This window comes from Meleagris gallopavo, chromosome 12, assembly GCF_905368555.1.
Source record: "Meleagris gallopavo chromosome 12, MGAL_WU_HG_1.1, whole genome shotgun sequence".
Taxonomy (NCBI): Eukaryota; Metazoa; Chordata; class Aves; order Galliformes; family Phasianidae; genus Meleagris; species Meleagris gallopavo.
In genome coordinates this window covers 6,136,493-6,162,876 of record NC_139415.1, presented here as the reverse complement: position 1 = coordinate 6,162,876, position 26,384 = coordinate 6,136,493, and the positions used below count along the sequence as shown (strand labels likewise).

At 36.8% G+C, this 26,384-nt stretch overlaps 1 protein-coding gene across 2 annotated transcripts in view; it reads right to left on the bottom strand.

Annotated features, from left to right (window-relative positions):
* MYO1E (myosin IE) overlaps nt 1-26,384 on the bottom strand; it is an 83,906-nt gene that overhangs the window by 20,425 nt on the left and 37,097 nt on the right. For both annotated transcript variants that reach the window (XM_085234285.1, XM_085234286.1), the window contains exons 5-18: nt 20,861-20,948; nt 18,803-18,892; nt 17,746-17,877; nt 16,510-16,644; nt 15,344-15,476; nt 12,891-13,087; nt 11,822-11,902; nt 11,366-11,452; nt 10,124-10,210; nt 8,857-9,024; nt 8,050-8,135; nt 7,384-7,465; nt 6,346-6,452; nt 2,621-2,719 (exon numbers count right to left, since the gene is read on the bottom strand). In XM_085234285.1, coding sequence (XP_085090411.1) covers nt 2,621-2,719; nt 6,346-6,452; nt 7,384-7,465; nt 8,050-8,135; nt 8,857-9,024; nt 10,124-10,210; nt 11,366-11,452; nt 11,822-11,902; nt 12,891-13,087; nt 15,344-15,476; nt 16,510-16,644; nt 17,746-17,877; nt 18,803-18,892; nt 20,861-20,948 — 1,572 coding nt within the window. The remainder of the gene's footprint in view (nt 1-2,620; nt 2,720-6,345; nt 6,453-7,383; nt 7,466-8,049; nt 8,136-8,856; nt 9,025-10,123; nt 10,211-11,365; nt 11,453-11,821; nt 11,903-12,890; nt 13,088-15,343; nt 15,477-16,509; nt 16,645-17,745; nt 17,878-18,802; nt 18,893-20,860; nt 20,949-26,384) is intronic.

Below are 26,384 nucleotides of genomic sequence, written 5' to 3'. Positions count from 1 at the left end.
TAATAAAATGTTCAGAAAAATGACAGAAGGAGTTGAAAGGAAATTAATTCAGGAAATGTTCATTTCTTATTCTTACCATACCTAAAATGTTATCTAGTCAAAACCAATAAGTAGTGTCATGCAACTTAAATAGCAATACCACATAAAAACACACAGCAAACTGTTAAAAAGGAACATACTTACAAAAAAAAAAAAAAACAACAAAAAAAAAAACTAAAAAACCCTCTGAATACCATGTACATGAAAAGAAAAGGTTTATATATACAATTCAGTAGGATTCAAATAGTCTAGAATCATGCTATCTTGTTCAACTCAATTATCAAATGCTTAGACACTGGCATGATGGTGTAACAGAAGTGGCTCTTATGACATCTTAAATATAAATGTACATTACATATAATCTGTTTACAGATTATGTAAGTTATTTTCAGTATTTATGGGATAGACAGATGAACAGTAGTAAGCAGGAGTTGTACATAAACCAACTCCCCGCTTATTTAAGGGACTCTTCCGCAGGTTCATCAAGTATCTCCAACAATACAGTTGTACAACCAAGTCTGAATTTGAAAGAGCTTCAGTTAATAAAGGCAATCAAAATTGTGCAACCTTTCACACAACAGAAGTTGATGCTACATTTCAGCATGCTGTAAATTCTTTCCTATCCTATCTTGTAAGCTCGGAAGGAGGGCATTGGGAAAAGACTAAAGACTTTTGTAGTAAAGTTCCTGGGTAGAAGAATAGATTTGAAATTCTCTTTTTTCATTAATGCAAACTAACTTCATATAATTTATGGTTATGACAAGTCTACAAGGCAAAAAAAAAAGAGCATAATATGCACCAATTAAGCACAAGTCCTAGAATTTAACATTTCATCTGCATCAATTCTATCATTGTCCATTGCTGTCTAGGAATGAATAACATTTTTCTCCAGGTGTTCTTGCAACCTTCCCATTAAATGGCTCACATCAATATCCATTTATCTAAGTTTTTCAAATTTACATGTAATTTAAGCTTTTGGGGGATTTCAGCATACTGTGTTCTTAAAATGCTTCTGAAACAATTCCAAAATAAGGATCACCGGAAAAAAAATTATTATAAATTCAGAGTAAGCAGTTAGTTTCTTCTTTTAAGTACAGGAGTATGGAGTTCAGCTTTCAGACTGGTTATGCTTTGAAACACGTGAGCTTTTCCAGTGCCTTTGGCTTTTTGCATGCAAACATAAATTTCATACATAAGTCTATTCAGTCCTGAAATCTCCACTTACATTGAGCTGCCAACGAGCTCCCAATGAAAACAAGTGTACAAGCATGCATTTCCTGACCATCCCATGCCTCAGCCCGCTTCTACTCACACTGACCCATGGTGTCAGAAAAGAGTTTGTTCTCTGGATGTTAGGGAACTGTAAATTGAAAGGTTGCAGGAAAGGTTTTACTTGTAACAAAATGTAAAATTTAACAATACTGATTTGAAACAAACAAATTCCATAGAGAATGGTTTCAGCTCATTGTAGATCTCTGCATATGAAGTGCAGTGATCTTTTCACCCTCCAGAAGCACCATGTGGCTTTCCTCTGTGCAGACCTTTCTAGACTTGCACAGCTCTCACAATCAGTTTTCAACAATCGTTAGGCTAGACTAGAACCCTAATATTCATTATTAATCTGTTATTCTGTCTTTGCAGTAACCTTCATGTAAGGTTCTGTAATCTGAAGCACATTTATGTTTAATGTCTGGGCTTGAAGATAATGGGGAAAAAAATGATTAAAAATTATCCCATGGTTAAAATGGAGCCTATACCTTAAGGTATTTTAGAATTGTTTATTACTAGATAATTAGAACCCTCTGTATTATCATAAAGTATACAAAGTATTATCATTGGCTTTGTTCTGGGCCATTTGCTGAATCATACTCCATTCCTTGGAACAACTGATTGTTTTTTTATTTTCTATTTGAAAATGTAACACAAAGATTTCTGACAAAAGCTGAATTGTCATACAACACCCTGGTTTGGGCATTAAGTGCATGTCTCAATTTTCTATAATAAAAAAGACACTGAACATGGCCTAAATACGGAAATTGCTTCCATTTAATAGGATTCAGTAGCTGGTGAAGGTAGCTAATTCATTTCAACAGCTGGTCTTAAGACACTGAAATGAGGATTTATCTCATGGCTTTCATTCTGTGAGCAGCTGCAGCATTTGTTTGTTCCCATTCCCAGCTGTTTTAACACCAGCAATTTAGCTAATAGGTTACTCTTTTCACTGAGACAGTTGAATGGCAGGCATCTGTTTCTTTGCCTATCCTCTGTCACTGGGAAAGAGTGACTGGAGAGTGACAGTAACATTTTAAACAGAATTTAGTACCCAGACCCTTGGATTCCACAAATATAGAGCTCCTAGCCCTCCAAGAAGAACTGTGGCCATAGGCACGTTTAGTGGAAAGTGGAAAGATTTTAAAGACACAAAGAGACTGTTTTTTCAAAACATCTGCATAGCCTACATCTTTAACAAGGTAAATACTAACAAGGAAAAGTGGGAAATGAGAAGCTTTCAAAACTCGCAACTTTTTTATACTCATGATGCAAGCAAATATTCTCTTAATACTTCCAAATTAGACCTTACCTCTGCAAAAACTTCTTGAAAACCCGCCTGTAGGCATAGCCAGCCCTTCTTACTCGAATATTTTCTTTCAGACCTAAGTATTCTACTTGATGTTTTACCCTGTGGACAAAAACAAAGGCAAGATTTACAATCCATTTTATTTTAGCATATTTGTGAAGTATTCTTATTAAAATCTCGTCTGTTTAGAGAGTGTAATTCTAAAATTAATGCACAGGTACATGAAATCTATTTATTCTTGCACACTGTGTGGCAAAACCACATCAGTGAAATGTACAGCAACTTACCTTGGCATTCTTTTTGGTAGTCAAATTTCCTGTCTCCTAAGTAATTTATGTACAAATTTCTTCACTTATACCCATAAAAGATCAAGTAACTACCTACACAATTATATAGCTGTGGGAAATGATGATCTTTAATGTAGTTTGTGTGTGTGTTTTACATGCCCCAAGCAGGGACAGCTGCTCACAGCTCATTTTTGGCTATTCTGGAGAAGGACCACATCTGAGCCCCAGATGCCAAACTTTTATCACACAAAGAATCAGATGTAAGAAACTCTGAACAGTGTATTCATGAAAAGCTAGCACTGTTGCAGACCTTACCACATTGCAAAGGGAGGGTGTGAGGACAGGCACAAGACGTGCAGCAGTTCCTGGTAAGCCTGCTCATGGCGTGCTGTATTCTGAAACAAACACTGAGGTGGTACAAGTCCCACTGAAAGTGTTAATGGTGGCAGACAACTGAAACATCGTTGTCCCCAAACCATTACAGCTCCCTCTTGCAAGATCCTTTTGGGTTTTAAAACAGAGAACAAGTATTTCCCCATAAATCTCAAGGCAGAAAAGCAGCTAAAGAACTTCCTTTTGGCACCTTTTCCACTTTCTGAAGCCATGGAACATATTTTCTCTTCCTTCTTACATATCCTCCTAGTCTACTTTTTAATGCATGGAAATTTCATTTGAAGAATTTCAGTTAACTTTGCTAACACTGCACAACACTTGCTGTTTTGCTTTGCATTTCCTTAATTATCTCTTCTAAGTCACATGGCTGGAAGTGGCAATGTCAGCTTTTAATTCTAAGTTCTGAAATGCTGTGTTCAGGGGCTCCACTGCCATTGGTTTTGCGGTGGTGTTTTGTTTTTTTTATCTGAGGCAAATTCTGGAAGCTTTAGCTGACAGTCAGAAATAGGAGCTGTTAAGATCTTAGTCCTGTACATTCTAGAGTATAGAACAGAGAATAATATGGAACACGGTAGATAGCAGAGAATTCACATACAATTTAAATTTTTAAAAAACGAGGCTGTAAGGAACCATGTAACCTTAGTCCAGTTTTAAGTACCGTTTCTCTGTTTACAGAAGATTTTTCCAGCCTTGAAAACCCTCTAGGTTCATTCAGTGTCATTTCTCTAGCTATTTTGAAATGCTAAATTTCAATATAATGTGTACAGCCTGTTGATTTTTCTTTTTTTGGTAGATAAATTCCTTTCACATGACTCAGTATCAAGGGAAAAAACTGAAGTCCCATGCCACAGCTGACAAAAGCCCTTTGGTTGCTTCTTATTTTAAGGAGCACTGATTAGTTATTTAATGAGATGCTGCTCTTTTATCTAATAACTAAAATACAGCACATCTTAATCTTGCTGTGTTCAAGGAACGAAGTATGTTTTGTACGAACTCCAAGAATTCTGGTACAGTAACAGTAGAAAATTTACAGACAAAAATACATTTTCCTGTTTATAGCTTTTCCCTCCTATTCACATCTGGAATAACGCACTGCACCAACACTATTACTCCCTTTTTCTTAATGTCCTGCCAGTATTAGTGTCTAGCAACAGAGAATTTGAGACATTTTTCTGTTTTTCCTTTTCTTTCTTAGAAAAGGCATACTGAAAATCTCCCTCCAGGCATCAGCCTTAAGCAGGTCGGGGTCTGGGAATTCAGCTGATGCAGCAATTTTGAATACAAGTCCAAGCAACTATGCCAGGAGCTGAACAAAAACACATTTCAAGGAACACCCCGATTTTTGGAGTAACTAAGGTATTGTACAAGGTTTAGGTACTACACAAGGTCTACCCTAAAGTGCAAAATATTCTGAAATTATTCAACAGTAATAGAAAGCTGGAATTACGTGGCGTCTATAAGCACAAGGATGGGCTTTGTGAAGCTTTTCCTCATTCAGAAACACTTTCATTTCATTCACATTCATTAAATGATCGCAGAAGAAAACCAAGGCCACTAACCCAACACAGCACAACACCCCATGTGTGCATTCAGCTGTATTTTGTCTTTTTCACAGCAAAACTGTGAAAATATAAAACTAAACAAGCTGAAATTTGAGTTGAAATATGCATACTCTTACATTTCTTTTCCTTGGATACGTCACTATTGTCAGTATGTGATCTGTTAATATTTGAGAAAGGGCTTGAAAAGGGAGAGAATGTTGGTATTTTTAATTGGGATTAAAAATTACCATTATGCTAAGAATTCATTCCATTCGAGTTGAGTTGAGTTGAGTTCGATACCACACAATCCTTGTATTTAATTTATTATTTTAGCATCAGTAGCTGCTGCACTTACCAAATATCATCCCCATTATGTGGGGAAAACCAGAAATCTTGCCTATTTTTACTTCAGAATGGGCTTCCTGAAAGCCGGCCTCTTGTTGGACTCCGTTTTTGTTTGTTTGTTTCATTGGTTTCCTAGCAACACTTTCCACAATAAAAGGCCTATTTTCCAATATGTAAATGATTGATTTTAAAAGCCCTCCAATGTCCATGGTTTTTGCTTCACTATAAGTTTAGGCATACTTTTACTAGAATAACTTCTCTTTTTCCCAGCGTCAAAGTGAAATTAAGTGGTGCATAGCAGGATTTTAAGGGGTGGGAAGGGAAGGAAAAGTTAAAGAAAGGATCTGCATTTACTGCCAAGATCTAAATGACACTTTCAAGGGGCAGTCATGATTGTGGCTTCTGTAAATGCTCTACATCTGCATGTAATTGTGCTAGTCTGTGTGCCAAATGGCAGGAAGTGAATTTTGGTGTGCTGTTGATGTGGTCAAGAATGTTCTTTATCAGACTTCACAAATTGTTTCACTGTGATTAAAAAAAACCCCACACTGCAAACATCAGCACTTTTACCAATACAAAAAGTACTTATGTATGATTAAAAACGTTAAGTAATGTACCCTACCTCAGTGTGAAAAAGAGCATATCTTTTTTAACTATAAGAAGATACTAAAAAGTAACATATGCTTAAAGATGCCTTAGAGCAAATGCAACCAACCAAAGAATCCAGTGTCTGTATAACCACCTGAGATCATATTCTATCAATTTCCCTTTAAAGAGATAGATAATGAAACTTAAAATTCAGAAAGTAAAAAACAATAACAAAATCTATATTCTTTGATTTCATGTATATATATACATAAAAAATATTGTTTTTCTTGGTGTTTGTGTGTGTGTGACTTTTTTGATTCATGAAAGTAAATTCAAACATCCTGCTGGCTTTCTGCTACCCAATAAAAGCTCTTTTCAAAGCATGAAGCAAAAGTCAGAATTAATTCAGAATTATTTAGATTTAGGAGAGATCTCATTTCTGAAGGCTTTTAGAGTATCTAGTTCTGTTTGTCTGTGGGTTATATGATTAAAAAACATGAATTTTTGTAGTTTTTTTTTTTTTTTTTTTAATTTTATTCAGTGCTTGTTCCTATCACACGCTCTTGCTTCATACCTGCTCTCCTCCCAGTCTCGAGGTTTCTTTGTTTCATTTGGTTTGATGCAGCGGATGTAGTGGGGTGTGCACTTCATGAGGGTGCCAACAAGATCGTTGGCTTGTTTCTGTAAAATTGAGGGGAAATATTATAGAAACAGAGGTGAACAGGGTAAATCTTCAGAGAGAGTGCTAAGGATATCAGCCATCTGCTGATGATCCACATCGCTCTGGTTCTTCTCCAATTCTTTCACAAATCATTTTCCTCTATCACATCATGTTATTCTTTCTATTTAAAACTTACCCATATTGGTGTCTATGAATGCGTTTGTAAAAGATGGATAAACACATCCAACAGAAACTCAATACCTTCTTCCAGTCTCTCAGAAAACACAATCAGTAAATAGAAGTCCCCATTATCTCCAGCTATGTAATATATTTTAACTACTGTATAAAAATACAGAGTGGTGAGTACGGGTAATGTGTCAAGTGGTCTTAACGATAAGGTCAAAATATGAGGAAAGATGCTGAAAAAATACTGATTTCTAAAGTCCTGAAGTACATTATCTAAATGTATATTTTACAGCCAGCCTCAAAAAAAAAGATGCTTGCCTTCTAACACTCGCTGCCTTATTCAGCCCACGTTATGGTCAATAGAAAGACTTCTGTTGACTTCAGTGGGTGTAGGATCAGGCCCTGCTGCATTTCTGCACTATAAAGAGACCAGTTATCTGTAGTTAATTGTAGGACATCAAGTGGCTGAGTGAAGGGGCTCATTCATCATGCACATGCAAGTACTATTACCACTACCATCAATTGCTCATTTTGAAAATTCAGCACCATAAAATGCAGCTGAACAAAAGGTTTAATGAATAGCAATGCCGGGCAAAACATGATTCTAGCAACTAAAACAACGCACTGCTTTGCGATCAGAACACTCCTATGCCTATCTTTAATAAACGTCTGGATAATAAAAACAAAGACTACCCTCTTTTTAGTTTAGGTGTGCTTGCACAAACACAGCCACATTCATACATGCTCATACAAAAATAGCCATACTTTGATTTTACTGCCCGCAGTGGTAGGACGACCCTTCTTGTCCACCTGAAGATTTTCAGGAAACAGAGCCTTTATAAAAGGCCTAGAAAAGAATAAATAAAATATTGTTGTTAAGAAAGACAATTTAATGCAGAAATGTAAAAGAATATAATGTAAAAATTGACAGTTGAGCAGAATACAAATAGCTTTTTATATTAATCCAGAGTGCTATCAAATCTATTTTAATCTCGGTATTTTCCACGAGCTTCATTCCTCACAGAAATCTCTATTTTAGTGAGCTTTGGGAGACATGTGATACCAGTCTTCCAGACACAAAGTGCTTCCTAAAAAGCCTCAGTTAAAATACCATAACAGAAAAAAGTTACCTCATATGTTAAAACAGCGCCTATTTTGCAATAATGCTATATTAATGACAGCCTTCTTCAAGGCAAAAAAATATTTATCAGTATACCACTTGAGTCTGACATTTTAGTGCCCTACTTCCTCAGATTTGCAGGAAATGAAGATCAAGCATAACAGAATCTATACCGTTTTACTGCAGTGATGCTTTATTTCCATTTTTATGCGAATTAGCTCACAAGCTGTGAAGCAGTAGAGAAGTTAGGCCCCCTGCATCCATCTAAACTAGCACATTATTCCTAGATTAAGCAAATTTTGCTTACGTACAAATCACTGCTCTGCATGAGTTCAATCAAGTCCATGAAAAGAACATCCCGATTTCTCTCGCAGAATCCATCCATATCATAAGATACCTGGGCCAAGGTGGAAATTGATTGTTTGTGGTAAGTTGAGAACCCAGTAATTACAGAAAATTTATATCCTGTCCTCATCAGTAGCTGTTCTGAAATTTTGGTTAGTCTGATACTAGTTAAAGACAGTATAGTGATGACTAAATCCTTGCATATATTACTTGACTCTTTCAAAACAAAGGAATTACATCCATAGATTTAAGCTCAACAAAAAAAAAGACCTATGAACAAGTCAACAGAATGCAATACAAATGAATTTAATACTGAACTTTACAGAAGAAAAATATTTTGCATAACAATGATGTACTGTTATTAAATATAATAGCAGGAAATGATGAGTAGTCTGAGAAATATACCCAAGTAAGACAGAAATGTGCAAAATACTTCTAATTTGACTGGTATATTATCACTTAAGGATCATTTTTAAATGCCTGAATGCTTTAAACTTACTGCTGTTATGCAAGGAGGATTTTAAAGCACTGATTCATTATATTTAATAGTAAGTTCTGGTTAGTTTGGTTGACAGCAGCAAGGCTCAGACAACTCTCCTAAGTAAGGAATGTACATTAGAGCACAAGATCCCTGTGTTGTGAAAGGAAGACAGTATCTCCTGAGATAATTTGGCTATTTAAATCAGAATAACTCTAGAGCTACTTCTTTCTCTTTGTTCTTTTTTTTTTAATAAATACATTATGCACAGTTCAGTGATGATTTTCCACATTACCTTTCCAGCATAATGATGAATGATAAACCCTTGGTTCCAGCTGTTGAAATGTTCATGAGTTCCAATCTGCATCTGGAGTTTTTGAAGCAGTGTTTGGTCAGCTCCTTCCCCCACCGCATGCATTGTGGCACATACATCATCTAAAATGCTCATAATTCCTGGGGGATTCTAACACATTTGAGAAAAACAACAAAAAGTGAGGGGGAAAAAAAAAGACTTTCTTTTCCCCCAAGATCCCTCCAGAAGAATGTTATTTACTACAAAAACACAGCAGAAGAAAAATCACCATCAGATCAGTCTGCAGAGTTCATAGTACAAATTAATTTGTCCACTCGCACACAGATAGTTTAAGTAGAGATGCAAGTACATGTAAAGCCAGTGACAGAGTGGGAAATTAAGGGGGAAATGATGCCTGTAGTTCAGAATAAATAAATTGGTTTTCAATTACTTTGCAAAGTAATCTTTTTTTTTTTGTTATTCCACCAAAAACATAAAGCCATAAAGCCATGTTTGAAATAACTATTTAAATTCACATGCTGCATGACAAACTTAGAGACAAACAGATCTAAGATTGTGACAGAGATCCAATCCTTTTCCTAGTTATCATGATGCAGATAGAAGCCAGGTGAAATCTGAAGTGCTTTGAAGTGCAAGACAATGTATTACGTGAACTACCATTAAAATTTATTGTCTTATATGAGAACTATCTGTATCCTAAAGAACATCTGGATAACAACATCCGTTGTCATCCTAAGTCAGAAAGGAATTTATGCAGAATGTTCCCTGGAGCAAAGACACATAGATTTCTTCTAGCTACAACAATTTCTAATACTTCCTCTTCACTTGTTCCTGCTTCATTTGCCACAGGACCTCAACAGAAGCTGATACTGCAGCTTTCCCAAAGTGAAACACACATCCCAGGGACAGAGAGAGACTTATCTAATACATACAGAAGAATACGTCATGAAATTCATAACAAATTCAGGAGGCTAAAGTTGTAATTTCCAAACAGGGAACTTTCCAGACACATTTGTCAATCATGTCATCTTATGGTTCTCTTTTTGGCCACTATCTTAAATAATATATATTTTAGATCTCTTGTAAGATCTTATAAAATATCTTATGTAAGACTTATATATAGGCTTAGGATGACTCAGTCATACTAACAACAGTATTTGCATTTTTCTCTTGACAGCAAAGCAGTTGCCCAGATATTTTACAGAAAAATCTTGCTGTTTTTTTCCGTTTGTTTATGCCAAATACTTACCACTTTGTTCTCTATGAGGTCACACACTATTTTGTTGTTAAAGTAATCTATTGGAGTCCATCTAATTCCTTCTTGCACGTATTCTTCCTGTTAAGAGGAAAGATGCAAATATTCCCTTGCCCAGTACACAACATCCATACAAACTCCACTCTACTTGTGTTTAGAAAGACCTGTCAACTCTGTTATTGGGTAGGGGCAGGAATGACCCATATGATGATTAAACCCAGCTCATCTACCACCTAAAATTCCTCTCTGTTCTCCCCACTCTTGCTATTCATAGCTCTTGAGTAGTCACCAAAAAGAGCAGGACTATTTTTTCCTATGCGTTCACTGTCAAAGCATTTTGTGAATTGAAACAAAATGAGCTTTATGTTCTCTTGACAATTCAGTTAGCATCCATATCCAAACTCTTTTAAAAATTATGAAGATTGTGACAGCGTCACAATCAATCAGGTCTTCAAAATGCCCCATTCAGAAATGGACATAAAATGGAGACAACTCTTTTTAATTCTGTACACTATTACTATAACCATATCTAGAGATGGACTGAAAAAAATCATACTGAAATTTGACTAAATTAACCCACTTAGCTACAGACATAAGAGTGCAGCTAAAACTTAGCAGGTAGGTCATTCCCGTGCTCAATTGCACTGATCAGTTACATTTACACAAAGGCAATTCTGTGTGCATTCTTGAATTCCCTGTCCTGAAGTTGGTGCCAGGCCCGAGCTCATACCGTATGCAATACTGTTCCAGCTGCACTGTCTGCCCTCCCATGCTGAAGCTCACATTCACATGAAGAGTGGTTTTACAGTGAGAGTTTGAGCAGAGAAATGCAAATAACTTCAGAAGTATTTGTGCATTTGCCTCAGTGATCTATTTCATATACATAAAAAAAGGAGCGTGGAGGAAACTAAGGAAAGTATTCCCATTTAACTCTGTGCCGTGTCCAATGAAAGCACAGGGATGGAATCAAGCTGCAGTTTTCCATTTCTGTGAGTGAGTCAGTATGCAGCAAGTCTAGGCAGAGTCATATGACTTCATTAGTACACTGTATAACGGACTCAGTCGGTTTACATTCTCAGGGTTAGCCAACAGCTAAGGTTTGGGTTGTTTTTTGTCTCTCTCTCTCTAGCCTACCAAGGCAAATTTTATTAACAGATGATGAAACCTCACTTTTTCCACCAGCTGAGAAAATGATAGCCCGTGCTATGAAGACAAAAATAATGAATGTCTGGTTACCTGTTCCGCCTTCAGTGTCAGTTCAATAAAAATCTGCTGCAGCTTTTCATTAACAAAGTTGATGCAGAACTGTTCAAATCCATTTTTCTATAGAAAAAGGAAACAATAGAAACTTAGAATCGTAGCAACTCTTAGTTCTTATGTTGGCAATATCAGGAGAAGCTGTAAGGAAATACTGCTAGTGACAGATAGGTTTCTGATTTTACAGGCATGCTGTGTAATCTCAGATCTTTTAAGGTCAATGAATTAATCTCTTTCAATTTCCATCAGTATTTCTTGCCTACTAAGTGAGACATTAGCAGGGAGAACTTAATGCCCTGGAAGCTGGCTTATTTTTCTTTCTTTTACTCTAGCTGTAAGTTTGTCTTTCATGTTCTGGATTATTTCCCCTGTAAATAACAAAAAAAACTCTCTCAGGTCAGATCAGCTCAAACCCTGAGTAGTGCATTGCCTTACCTGAAATATTTCAAAACCATAAATATCAAGGACACCAATGTTGTATTCTTCATGGTCTTTCTCCATAGCTTTATTAATGGACTAAAAAAAAAAAGTAAAACAAAGTAAATTTTATATATTTAAATTATATGCTCATATCCATAAATCTTTATATAAAAGGGTTTCTGCATAAGTAACATATTTGAATTGAATATATATATAAATATACATATAACAAAGTATTCTACTTTCCTTTATAAAGTGTTATTAATAGCTTGAGAATGAACAATATACTGTCTTGTTTTTCAGTCAGTAAGCCTCTGGACTTTCTTTCTAAGTCTTTCTCCTTTGCAGCCATGTTGAAGAAAAAAAACAACAGTGAACAGAAAAACAGACCAGCTTTAAATCTGACAGTCGATGCATTTTGCAGATAGCAACATGAATCTTTTTACCAATTTCTGCATTCAATTATTTTACATAGCAGGAATTTCAGAGCTGTCATGATGAGAAACACTTTGATACACCAGCAGTGCCACCAAGCAGCAGACTTTACTTCATCTAGCTAACATCTGTGGCCAAAGGTAAGGCTTATCCCCTACCAATCCAGCCACCAGATCACTTGGTCAGAGAGTACTCCAGCACGGAGAATAGAATTCAAGCTTTTGCTCAAATGCCACAACATCAGGATGCTGCATGGAGACTGGGATAGGATAGCAGGAGGCCAGTAACATAACCCACTTTGCTCATTTGAAAATGCTCAACTATATAGGAGAAAGTGAGACCTGTTTCAGAGAAGTATGGATGCTGACAGATGGGAGATACCAGAACAGGACAGTAGTGGCAAGAAACTGAACAAATACAGTGCTGAAAGCACAGCTCATTTGCTTCAAATAAATTGCAGCATCTGTCCTAAGATCCATGTCTTGTATGTGAGCTGTGGTCATGTTCCCTCTGCACTGCTCAGTGCTACTGCTAAGTTTTAGGCAAAGAAACATACACGTGCTGAAAACCAGATGGACAAGAAGAGCTCTACAAGATACAATCCCAGTGTACTTGTATCAGTACTTCAACGGAAGGAAATCCAACTTACATCCACCAAGTAATCAAAAACACGGGCATGAAGGGCCTTGGCCAGTGCATCCCTAGTGTAGCAAGCTTGTTCCACATTTAGTGTTACATTAATGGACTCGGATTTGCCTCCCCACTTGCTGTCCATTTGTCTGCTGGTCAGTTTTTCCTTTAGGCGGTCCTGGTTAATTCCCAGGAGGAAAGCAGGGAAAGCCAAAACTGCAAGAAAGATCAGAGTTGCTGGATTATGATTTACACACTAAACCAATGCAGAATAAAAGAAAAAAATATATATATGAACTGTGTGGTTAAAACAATCACAGAGATGGCATGGTTGGAGGAGATGGAAAGAAAACACAAAGTTCACACTTAAAATAAAATTGAAGCTAATGAAAGTGGTTTGTAAATTATGAACGGTTTAAAACATAATGAAGAAAATACTGCTGCTTTCTAAAATCCTTTCCCCTTCTTCCTCTAAGGATACTGGGGAGAAAAACAAACAAACAAGCAAACAAAACAAAACAAAAAAAAACAAACAAAAAAAACAACCAACCAATTCCCTTGCTCTTTATTTCTTTTTACTTTTTTTAACATCTTATTCTGAAGCTACTTTGTAAATTCTGGCTTCCCTTTCCAAAAAAGCAAAGCAGAAAAACAGGTATCTGTGCATGAAGCAGCAATAAATCCAATGTACTCTGCATCTTCAGCATATGGCACAGGTGACAGCTGCAGGTGGAACAGGAAAAGAGAAACTGCTTGAAAGCATATGGAAACAGCTCCCAAGGGTAGCTCTTGGAGGTACTATTGTACCTCCACTTTATATCCTCTATAACACAATAATCCTCTAGCGATTTTTCTTCCATGTTCCTTTGCTTTCAGATCCACTCTGCTCATGTGAGGAGGACACAAAACAATCACTAAGGCAGCAGCCACTTGAGCTTTACAAATCTGTAATAGAACAGCATGATGACTCTTTAAACCCCTTACTGTTTTAATCCAAAACTGTTTTTTTACTTGTAAGTAACTGCCAGCTTTATAAACCTGATTTGTTACAATCAGCAAGGTGATTAAATTTACCCTTAGGGGAGCAGGAACCAAGGGGCTAATCAAAACTGAGTTGCTAGCAACAGCTCTGGTAACTCACTGAGAACATCACATGGCTAACCATCCCATATTTTGAAAGGGAAGAAACTGCAGGGTATTGGAGACCAAGTAGGCTCACATATACTGAAAAGATGCTGGAATGAATTATTTAGCCAATATTAAATGTCTGAGTTTATAAAGATGGTATAATGATAAGAACCACCACACAGAGCTCTGAAACTTTTCCTTCACAGTGGTAATAATTCACTGGAAAGGAAGAATAACTGAACATGACTTGATACACTTCACACTTTTAACATGCCTGATTATTTTCCATTTTTAGGTCTAGAAATTACTTTAAAGTGGGATATGCAGGTAATTGAAGAAACAATCCTCAAAGAGTAATCAATGGTGTTCTGTGATTTAATGTACTATCTACAAAGAAGCTGTAAAAGATGAGGTTCGTTTCATCAGTTTTCAGGAAGTGTAAAATATATCTCCCTGTACAAACAGTATAAGGAGGGTCAGTTTCAAATTGTTTTCCACATGCAAAGAGAATAAGTAGTATTCAGCATGATTTGTAAGGAAGACAAATAATGAGAGATTATTGTTAATCAAGCACTATAACAGACAGAAATCAGTCAGTTTTAAAAAAGCATTTGTTTAAATGTTGAGAATAGTCTCTGTACAGTTGAATCTGACTCAGAGTAAGAGATCTGGCTTCTTGAAGAACATCTTTTGCATCAGTTTCTATGCAACTGGCTATATAATAACAAGAACTCCATCGAGCAATGTTGAATTTTGATTATTTCAGACTGAAATAAATGCTTCCCTTTGTATCTCTCCATTAATATTCTCCCAAATTAATACATTTTTAGTAATTTTTATTTCAAATCAGTAATTTTTATTTCTCAATTTGTTAAAATAACTAGCAGGAGAGCAATAACACAGTCGAGTGGGGAGCTGACTGCACAGGATACTTCATTCATATTTAATTTTCCTAAAAATAGAGTAACAGATGCAGCTTTCCTAAACACAAACCAATACGGATCATTCTGAAATAAGAGAACAAATAGGTATCTATAAGCTACTGCAGATTTTTGCTTATTCACTATGGGCTCAAACAGCATGTAAGAAACAGTTTCTTTTTTTCATACTTGACAGCTGGAAAAGGATTTCTTAAATTCAAAATTGCACTCCTATTAAAGCCTACAGTGCTGTACTAGACAAAGAGGGCCTTGGTACCATTGTTGGTTTTGGAAAAATCTGACTTAGAAGCCTTGCACTTAAAGAAATGATGCACTATGTTTGAATAAGCAGCTCGAGATGGAAGTTCAGCTCATGCCACCTGGGTTTCAGCCCATTCTTGTCAGAATTTCCAGAGGTACTTACACTCTTCACTCTCCACTGCTGCATAGTTGCCAACTTCTTTGAAGCTGATGTTTCCCAAGTGCAGTATTCCAGCCACGATCTGTAGCACCAACGTCTGTTCCTCTGCAAAGATCCCAATCACACTCATTGCATGCTGGGAAGAAAAGAATTTTTAAGCAAATAAGCTTTTTAATGACTCTCTTCACTAAAGTCATTTCAAATTTTTTACTTTAAAAATTTAAGTTTTTCAAATGAATTCAAATACTTAAGGCAATGAAATTTCATTATGGCTTGAAATTTCAAGGAGTACCAGATAGCCTACTTGAGCATTTCTGTTTTTCCTTTTTAACCATTAACTGTAGAAGCATTTACATATACCACTTAGAGACGAGTTAGCTACATAAATTCTTGAAGAATTAAAGTTGCAGAACAACAAGCACTCTGAAATCAATTTCACTGCAAAATGCGAAACAAAGAACAGTTTTGTTTATCTGCTGAGATTAACAACTGTGAAACTCAAAAGCAGCACAGACTGTCTGGTTCAGGCTATTTCAGCCACTTAATAGAAAATGACTGACTGCATCACTGGGTTCTGAGTACATGACAATATACAGGATGTCTTCTCAACATAAGAGAGATATACTTCTACTATACATACATATACTTCCCAAAATACCAAAGTAGCTAGAAACTAGAAGTAATTTTTCTTTTTTTTTTTTTTTTTGCTGAAATCTCTGATCCATGTCTTCTTAGTCCCTTTATGCAGCCTCCCAGTTGTGCTGTTTTAAACAGGAAGAAAAGATTAGGCACTATCAAGAATCAAGGTGAAACAGAGTCTTCTATATTTTCGTTAACAGAAGTTCCTCACCATTTTCACATTCTCCATACTGTAGATTCCTAACAGACAGCTTGTCTGCACACAATCCAAGAATTTGCACCATTATGAAAAAGGACAAACAGAAAAGAAAATGCATTTCTATACAAAGATGGAGTTGTAGCCATCTTCTCAGGATTCCTGGATTGTAGCAAAGGTTCTCCACAGGACCTTTGCTAAATTCTCTGCAAGTAAAACATAATTTATGTACGTTGCCTGCACGTGAATTTGTCATTCCCATACCAATGTCTTTGCTATGAATGGACAGCAAGATGAACACCCACTGCTACACAAATCAGTGTCAAGAACTCACCAGTGTTTCTTGGAAATCAGATTTGTCATTGATGTCATCTACTTTGTAAGATCCAGAGAGACTGAGATAGTAATAATAATCCATACTGGTAATGCCAAGACTACTTTTTTGTTCAGAAGAAGCCCCTTCAATTAACTAGAAAATAAAAATCTCCACATTAGTCACCGGGTAAAAACTTTCAGCACAGATGAAGTAGGTCAGAAACTGGTGACTGAGCCTGAAATTACTGGAGAAGACAAGGATACTGCTGTGCCAGGCTAGTAACCTTCTTATTCTTTCACTAGCTTGACCTGAAAGATCAGATGCTTATTTCCATTCTCATAAATGGTTTGGTAAACATCTAGTCTCTTTACCGCATAAGATAAGGCAAAGCTGCTTTTCCAGTCTTCAACATTTTACCTAATCCTCAAAAGCAACATATTTTCCATGCTTGCTGAAAGACAAGCACAGTTGTGCAGATGTACAGCACTGATAGGAAGGAATGAACTAATCTCCGAACAGAATATTCAAAACCCTGTGGTCTTCTAATTCTCTGCGTCTAAAAGCCTCTCTCAGCCACAGAAGAAATTCAGAAGGGAACTGCAAATTGTTTATTTCCTCAGAATAGGAGAGTGCACAGCTTCTGGAGCAATTCTAGCTCCAACTCAGCTTTCCATCTTCATAACAACACTTCAAATGTACGTGAAGCTGCATACAGTCGCTTACTTACATTGCACTGTCTTTACTCTAGTTTTGTAGAGCTAGACTTCAGCTGATAAAGAACTCTCATGTCAAAGACCAGAAAAGGCCAGAAAAGCTTTTTGGAACATAAAAACCTGGGGATGTTTGGAGGATTCAACAGATGTTAACCTATACGTCCCATAAAACATAATTAAATCTCTATTTCAGAGCTGTCCTACAGAATTCTAGAGCAGAAAGCATGATTGTATAGCTAAGTTTATTGAGAAAATTGTTGGAAAGTTCTCATTTTCCATTACATTCTATGGGATTTCTCCATAAGGGAGTTATCAGTGAATTTCCAAGCTGATCATTTGAAGTACATTCTTTACATGAAATGCAGATAGGTCTATGTTAGACGGTGCCTTAACATGCTATGAAGTTTTCCAGTGATAACCACATTATCTTTTTAAATATGCTTTCAATAACCTTATTGTGTTGTGAATGACATTTTAATCAAAAGGAAAAACTGGCACAAGTTATTTTAAATAACTCATAAAAGAGCTGTAGACTTCTGACCTGGTAAAAAATGTGAAAACTCCTCTCTCCAGGATTCCTCATTACAACTCGAGACTTTTCCAGTAGGAAGTTGGAGATTTTCCCTCCATCTGGCTCTCCACCTGGGCTAAACTGGATTTCAAAATATTTCCCCTGCAATAAATAATTAAAGCTGTTGAATAATTAGTAAACATTAAATCACATACTGCTTGTACTGCATCTCAAGGACCATTAGTACAATACTGATCTTTCTGAACACAGTGACTTAGCTGGCTCAAGAATTATGTAAGCTTAGATTCTTGAACTATCACATCTTCCTTCTTTCTTCATTTATACAGAGCTAGACTAGAGATAATATGCCACATGGTAATACCAATGCAGAGAAGCAATGAGGGGCTTCTTCCCACTGCTGAGATCCTTGCTTAGCATAGAAGAAGCCATAATGACCACCTGTAATGGAAGTCAATTTAGCAGATTTATGACTAATGGGAAACAGTGCTGTGCTTGAAAGCAAGGTAAAGCAATTATTTTTACCTTTCAGTGATGCATTTATTACGTTAACATTCACACTGGCTTAGGAACAAATACCACATTTGTAAAGCCTATGTGTAACTTTTCTGCAGTGTAACCTATAGCAAGTTAGCTACTGAACACTTACTCTCAATATCAACTTCAGTATCTTACAAGGACAGACAGAAGATTGTTGCTGCCTACTTTCTGTATGTAATAATAAAGGTATTTCCCATCAAAGAATTCTAAGAATGGTTTCATTTGTCAAAAAACATGCTCTTAAATTATATCGTTGCATGTGTTTTACTGACCTGGATGTTTTGTTACTGTTATTTGCTTACAGACTGAACATTCCATAATTTTTGACCAGCATGTATTGCAAGAGTAACAAATTTGCAATCCATGCAGAATAAAATAGAGGCCTATCAACATATACCATATATTTTAAAACACATTATATTTTATATACGTGTCCTTAATCTGTAGTCAATGTACATTATACTCCTGAATAACGCATCTGTAGTAGCACAGAAGTTGGAAAAATAATTTCTAATGGAGATAGACTTACAAATCTGCTCGAGTTGTTGTTCCGCACAGTTTTTGCATTCCCAAAAGCCTCCAGTAAAGGGTTGGACTGCAGAATTATATCTTTCACGTGCTAAAATATTAGGAAACAAAAGAAATAGAGATTAAAAAAAACACTTTAAAATTATTATTATTATTATTATTTTTAAGTTCATAGGAATTTTCCAGAAAACTACGACAATCTAAATTATTTATAAAAAAAGTACATAAGTGCAAGTGTGGAAAATATCCTTTCGGATGGATAAAGTGCAGAACCTTTTATCAGTTTTTATGTCCATCCATTTTGAAGAAAATTTAACAAAATGTCTGAGGCTGCAAACAACTGGTCCTTCTATTCACTGTTGGGCAAAGCAACACAGCCAGTAAATTGATGTGGTTTTTTTTTCTTGTTTTTAAATAACTTCCTTCCTCCACATAAGCACTTAAATCTTCTGCAGGGTCTGAAACTACAACCAATGAAGTCTAGCAGCAAGAAATTTAGGATTCTGCAAGTGCTTGAGCCAACTGTTCGGGGGCCAGTGTTATTGCTACCTCGCATTCTGAGACAGCCATAAGCAGTCTGTTACTATTGCTTTTGTATTTGATCCTAAAAGTTGGAAGTATGGCCTAGCTATTAGCTTCAGAGGAAACCTAACGTATGCTTGGTTGTGTAAAGAAGACTGAATTCTACTTCAAAAGAAACTGCTCAAGGAAACTGGCTTTACAGTTCGTGGTCTTCTACAGACAGACACCAGTAGCATACTTATTAAGAACAAAAACTATTTATTGTTTTAACTAGCTTTCACAGATACTAGGTAACCTCATAAAAAAGATGATATTTCCATTGTTGGCTCTCAGATGTATGCATATAAATCAGATTTAACAGAATTAATAAAAACATGAAAAGCTAGCTCGGTTTTCAATAGAGTATCAAGCCAGAAGGAAAAAAAAACAAAACACATCTACTAGCAGGAGATTGCTGTTCTCAACCTTTAGAATAGAACAGTAATTAAAGTATCTTTCTTACACTAACTTAAAAAAGGAAGGAAAAAAAAAATCAAACTTGTAGACATAATACTTTTAACAGAGGTCATTCCAGGTCTGTGGATTTACCCCATAAGGGCTCTCATCATACAGGTGATCTTCAGGTATGCAGTTCATTATGCTCTTCAGCTATCTCAGCAGTTGAGGACAGGCACATATTTACAGCTGCTCAGACGCTTCTCTAATAGAGTGCCTACTGGCTGCCACTGCCTGCCATGGCAGACCTTTGCCATTCTGCCTCTAAACTCAAGCTTCAGACTGTGCTCACGGAATCACAAAATGGCCAGGGTTGGAAGGGACCTCAAGGATGATGAATCTCCAACCCCCCTGCCACATGCAGAGCCACCAACCTCCACACTCAATACCAGACCAGGCTGCCCAGGGCCCCATCCAACCTGGCCTTGAACACCTCCAGGAATGGGGCATCCACAACCTCTCTGGGCAGCTGTTCCAGCACCTCACCACTCTCTCTGTAAAGAATTTTCCCCTGACATCCAACCTAAATCTCCCTTCCCTCAACTTAAAACCATTTCCCCTCGTCCTGTAGTTATCAACCCTTTCAAAGAATTGACTGCCCTCCTGTTTGCAGGCTCCCTTTAGGTACTGAAAGGCTGCAATGAGGTCACCCCGCAGCCTTCTTTTCTCCTGAATGGCATCCCTTCCTTCCACTGCGCCAACCGCACCACTCAGCTTGGTGTCGTCAGCAAACTTGCTGAGGGTGCACTCGATTCCGTCATCGATGTCATTGATAAAGATGTTAAAGAGCACTGGTCCCAAGACAGACCCCTGGGGGATGCCACTCGTTACCGGCCTCCACTTGGACATAGAGCCATTGATGACCACCCTTTGTCTGCGGCCTTTCAACCAGTTTCTTATCCATCGAATGGTCCACTCATCAAATCCACACTCCTCCAATTTGGAAATAAAGATGTGGTAGCGGACCATGTCAAAGGCCTTGCTCAAGTCCAGGTAAATGACATTGGTGCTCATACTTTAGTATTATGCTGTATCAACTCACCTGCACTTTAGGGCCACCTCCTGAAATTTTGGAGATGTAACTCATGATATACTTAGCAGCCACAGTCTTCCCAGCACCACTTTCCCCACTGTGAGAAAGTGAGACACAAAATATACTTATTAGTTTTTAAATAACTAAGAATTGAGTTAATCAGGGTATATCTTGTACAACCTTGCTATTACTAACGATACTATAATAATGAATAATAATAAGTAATTCGAGTTTTACATCAGGTAAGTTGATAACAGACTGTCATACAATATTGCAATACAGATTTGTTTATGAATAAATAATTCTGAATAAATCATCCTGCATGGACCCCAGAATCCCTATGGGAATTCAAAGTCAGAAGTAATGTAAATTGAGAAATAAATGCGCTCAAAATAAATCAATTCCCAATTAAATGAAGTGGGATTTCAGATCTTAACACACAAACTCATTTGAAAATCCAAGCCTTGAATGCCATGCCAGATGCCTACTTCAGTTCAGGAATCTTTTGTTTTTGGCATTCCTGAATGAAATAATGAGACATTATTAATCACATCCTGAATGACGGAAGAACCACCTTCCTGTTCCTATACCTCTTGACACAGGGTACAAGAAGTTTTAATATTCCATACTAGCTTTCACAATTCCTTCCTTCCGTTACAATATTTCACTTCAGTTGTGAATACAGTTTACAACATCAGTAGTTTCATTTTCTCAGAATTAGTAAGAGCTTCTCAAGACGGAAAGATGACTGGCATACCAGGCAATGCAACCTCAGTGCTTTATTTCATACCTTACAGCTAACCTGTATTTAAGCAGAATTCCTGCAGGTTACATAAGTGTTGGTTTAGTGTCATTAAGAAAAAATATTTCAGATATCTTTGTGTGAAAATTTGTGCTGTTCTTATGTTCCTGAATAATTTCTGTGAATGTTGGCTCTTCTGTCTTGTGCCTACTTGTTCCTGGATATGGACCAAGCACACATCTTTTCCTGTACAAATTTTAGCTACGTTTGCCAGAGAAACATCAGCATGAGCTGCACAGGAACAGGACTTGCTGAAAATGTCAACACATAGCTCCTTATCAACATGACTAATGGAGACATTTCCAAAGGTTTTAATTCTGAAGAAGCTCCCCACGCTGCCAAGCTGCAAGTATCATTTTACATCTTTAAAGTTTCCAAACAGTACAGAAATACTGAAATGATTTTGTCAGAAATGTTTTAATGCATCTTTTCCTGCCTGCAGCTTCATAGATCAAAAAGGTGAAAAAATAGCTCTTGATTATCTCAACTGTATCAACTTTTATTACTCAGAGTCATCTCTTCCTAACAGTCGAAGACAAGAAAGCCTGTATTATTCATATCTACGACATTCTGAGGCACCGACCGAGTTTTCTAAATGGTAAACCATTGTTAAAAACAGCATCAGTTTGATTAGTAGAAAAATAATAACTTCTTCAAACCAAAATTTACTCACAGTAAATTTGCTCATCCTGTAAAACAAGACAGACAAGCCAATCTAACCTAAAACATATTCTTAAATTAATATATGCATTCTCTGCTGGATGTTAAGAAGGATCTGGAGCCAAATACTCAATGAATATGAGCAGATACTATTTATCAAGAGGTAAAAATGTAGCACATTTCATTAAGATTTTCTCATTATCCTTCTCCTCTTTGCTCAAATTAAGCATGGTTTACATTAATGATTCCGTACTGTTTGTCTTGGAAAATTATCTGGAGGCACATAGTTCCATTTTATTGTTAGTCTCTATTTCAATATAAGTTCTCCTTCACATTAAATGAATTTGCCTAGAAGACTGAGTTTTTTCAGTTTGATTCAAACATACAGATCCATACACTTAAATTTTCAGTATTAAAAGTTTATTTGTCAGAGACCAGTAAATAGCTCCAACTAAATTACTGCTGAACAGGATGATACATTATTTATGAACTCAAGTAATTTTAGCTGATGTCTTCTACCACCAGTAAGATCAGGTACTCAGTTCTCACAGGGGAATGATTCTCATACAGAAGCTTTTCCACATGCACCTTACTGCTCTGCTGCTATTAGAACTATTTTAAGATGACTCAAGAATACTTTTTTAGCTAGAAGTACAGAGATTTTTAAAAGCAGAAAAAATGAAATAATGGCTGAAAGTAAGAAGCAGATTAAGCTGCAATTTTCTTGGAGATTTTTCTATCACCATATGCTCACAATCACTAACAAAAAAAGAATGCTTTGAAAGACACATTGTTTTTCTAGAACTATCTGCAACATCAGAAAAGCAAAGTTTTGTTCAGTGAAGTTAATTAATAATTAGCTGCAATCAGAATAAGACTATGAGCAGCAAGAAATTTTTAGCTTCTCCTTTCTTTCCTTCCTTCCCTTCCAGAGGAGTTATGAAGGCAGCTCTGAAAGTAATGCCTCCTATTCTATTATGTTGGCCAACAACATCAGAATTGGATGTTGGTAGTAAGGCAGCAGAGGTTGAACCTTCCCACCAATATTCCATTACATGTTGTTGCTGTGTGACAGATGGCAGCAGAGGGGCAGTCTGACGAATGCTATCTGACATGGAAGTGCACATGAAGCATTGGGGTGGAATTGAATTTCTTCATGCGGAAAAAACGGCACCTACTGACATTCATCAATGCTTGCTGAACATTTATGGCGACTGAACAGTAGATGTGAGCACAGCAAGGTGGAGGGCAGTGAGTTTCAGCAGTAGCAACAGCGACAGTGGGGCACCTCTGCTGGTACAGATCTTTATAAGCGCGGCACACAGGCTCTTGCTCATCACTACTGACATGCATAGCTAATGGCATTGAGAAAGAATGCTTCACAGCTGAGAACTCGCTCTATCAGTAATGTTATCATACTCTTCATATCTGCTGTGTTTTCCATGGAAATAAATAGGAGACATTACTTCCAGAGCAACCTACATATAATCCTTTAAGTAGAGTATACAAGCAAGATCCAATACAGAGCCTCATTCTTCTCTCTAAAACTAACTTGCTGAGTGACATTTAATGTAATCTCACTGGCTGTAGAACAATACAGGACAATATAATAGTTACCTACATAATCAGGACAAGGTGGAAATTTTAATAATAAATATATATAAAGAATGCTGTGTGTGTAAAGTATTCTGTCATGTCTGAATAAGCTTTTCAGATTGTTTATATACAAAATCCCCTTTCTCCAATTATGTTCAGAGACCTCAGTAACATAATTTCAGAGACATAATTTCTCCTTTGCAACTGAGAGCTGTTAACTAATTTTTCTTACTACATTAGACTTACATTTCTACCACTCCTTCATTAAAATCCAGCCATATTTCCAATTAGTTTATGTACAGGAGTTTTAGAACTGTCATTTGAGTTTTATGGAAAGTCAAGATATAGAAGCTGACTAAAAATCTCACATTGAATTTCGATCTTTACAGGCTTAAGATATGTACTAGTTGTTTACTAAGAAGTCGGGGTTATAAGTGATCTTCCATTAACGTACCTCCCCAACATTTAAGATGCTGTATCATCTTTTCAGGCATGCAGTTGTCACATATGGTTTCACTGCATCCGAACATTGCCACACAGAGGTAAAATGTAAACTAAAATTACAAACAAAACTGCTTTAAGGCAAATGCAGCATCTCCTGGCAGAAGTCACAGAAAGCAAAGCCTTCAAATTTAAAGAAAGGCAACACCTTAAGAACAATCTGGAGAAACATTTATAGCTACACAATTGAAAAATAATAATCATAATCACCATGCTTTAAATTAAAAGAAAATAGTAGTCTAGAAGGAATTAAAAATCTTAAAAGAAAACCCTTTGTAACTAAACTCTTGACTGGACAAGTCATTGCTGATGTTTGCAAGGGCTGCCACTCCCGGTGCGGAAGAAATAAGAACAGCCCGATTCAGCAGACACAAGTTTATGAACTTGGTTCAGTAGAGGCTCCAACGAAGTATTATGCTCAGTACCACAAAGTCAATAAGAAATCAAACTCCAGCAAAGCTGCAGTGCTCAGATGAATAAACTCCCTTTTTAATTATGCCTGATGTGTACGAGGGAAGAAAGCCACAAGTAGTGCTCCCTCCTCCCACAGAAGCACACGTTCTGCACCTGCACACAGCCCAGCCACAAGCCAGCCCAGGAATAACATCACTGCATACACTGCTAACACCCATTCAAAACACCTCACAGCTCCTCAGCAATAATTAGACACGTACATATAATTTTCTTAGCATATACACATATACGCAATTATTCCACTAATGAAATAATCTTCTCTGGCCCTGGAAAAGTTGGCCGGTGAGATTTGGATTTTCAAAGTGAGTGTTATTGCATAAATAAATAAATCAACAAACAAATGAATACATACAAGTGTTACAATCTATTCACTCTCAGAGAACTGTATTTTCTTTCAGATCTGCTTTCCTCGTTAATTCCCTGACTTTCTGAAGAACTTTTTCCATCAATGTTTAAATGCATCAGTTAGAATCCAGGAACTAAACATCCTGGCCAAAGGTTGTGTGGCCCCACATCCAACAAAGATTCCTGACTACAGCGTGACACCTCTGGGACCTCCCTATACCTGCCTGGAAATCTGCTCCCAACAATTTGAACACACATCCCTTCCCAGGGCTGGAAGTAGAAGCCACAGGTGCCCAACCACATGCAGTGGGAAGACAGGGGTGCAGCAACCCCTTCCCCACCACTCCTTTGTCTCTAAGTGCACCATCAGACAGATGTGAATGAACTAGCACACGCTACAAAGGATTTCTCCCTTGCCCTCTGCAAAGCTCTCTAAAAAAACCAAACAAAATTGACTGACAATACAAAGAGAGAAAAGAAGGAAAAACTGGGTTTGTTTCTGTACTAGCTTGTTCTGTTTCTTCTGCTCCAACACAAATTTTCAGTGAAGCAATCTCAGACTAGCTGTGAAGAAAATAAGCAAACCAGCACCTCTTAATAGCCATACTGTCATCATCACTCCTTTCTCACATGCCAAAGTTTTAAGGAAAAAAAATTATGGTTCATTGAAATGCAAGGTCCATTTGAAGCTGCTCATGTTCAGCAGACTTCTGAGGAACTGAAAACAAACAGAGCTGTATCTCAATTTTCTGACAATCAGCAGCTTAGGGGCTGTAATGCTACAGTCCTTGGCAGCTACTAACAGAGTGGTAGACGTGTAGCTAAAACATCCATTTCACACCAGAGCTGCAGGATCTCAGGAACCTCTGGTCAGCCAGCAATTTCAGTGCTTTCTGCTCTATGAAATAAAAGTAAAATGTAAGGAAACAAAATGGTGAATTTAATGATACTTCAGTCTTAAGCCATATCTAGTCATTAGAAATTGTGATGTCATTCTAATCACAAAATATGAGATGTATCTAAATGTGGGCAAAGTATTAAAATATCAAATGAAACAAAATTAACTTTATGAATGGCTAAGTCACCTGATTTCAGAGAAATAACTTAATGGCGTCCTAGAAAAATGAAGTCTGCAGTTTTTCCAGTTTGCAGTAA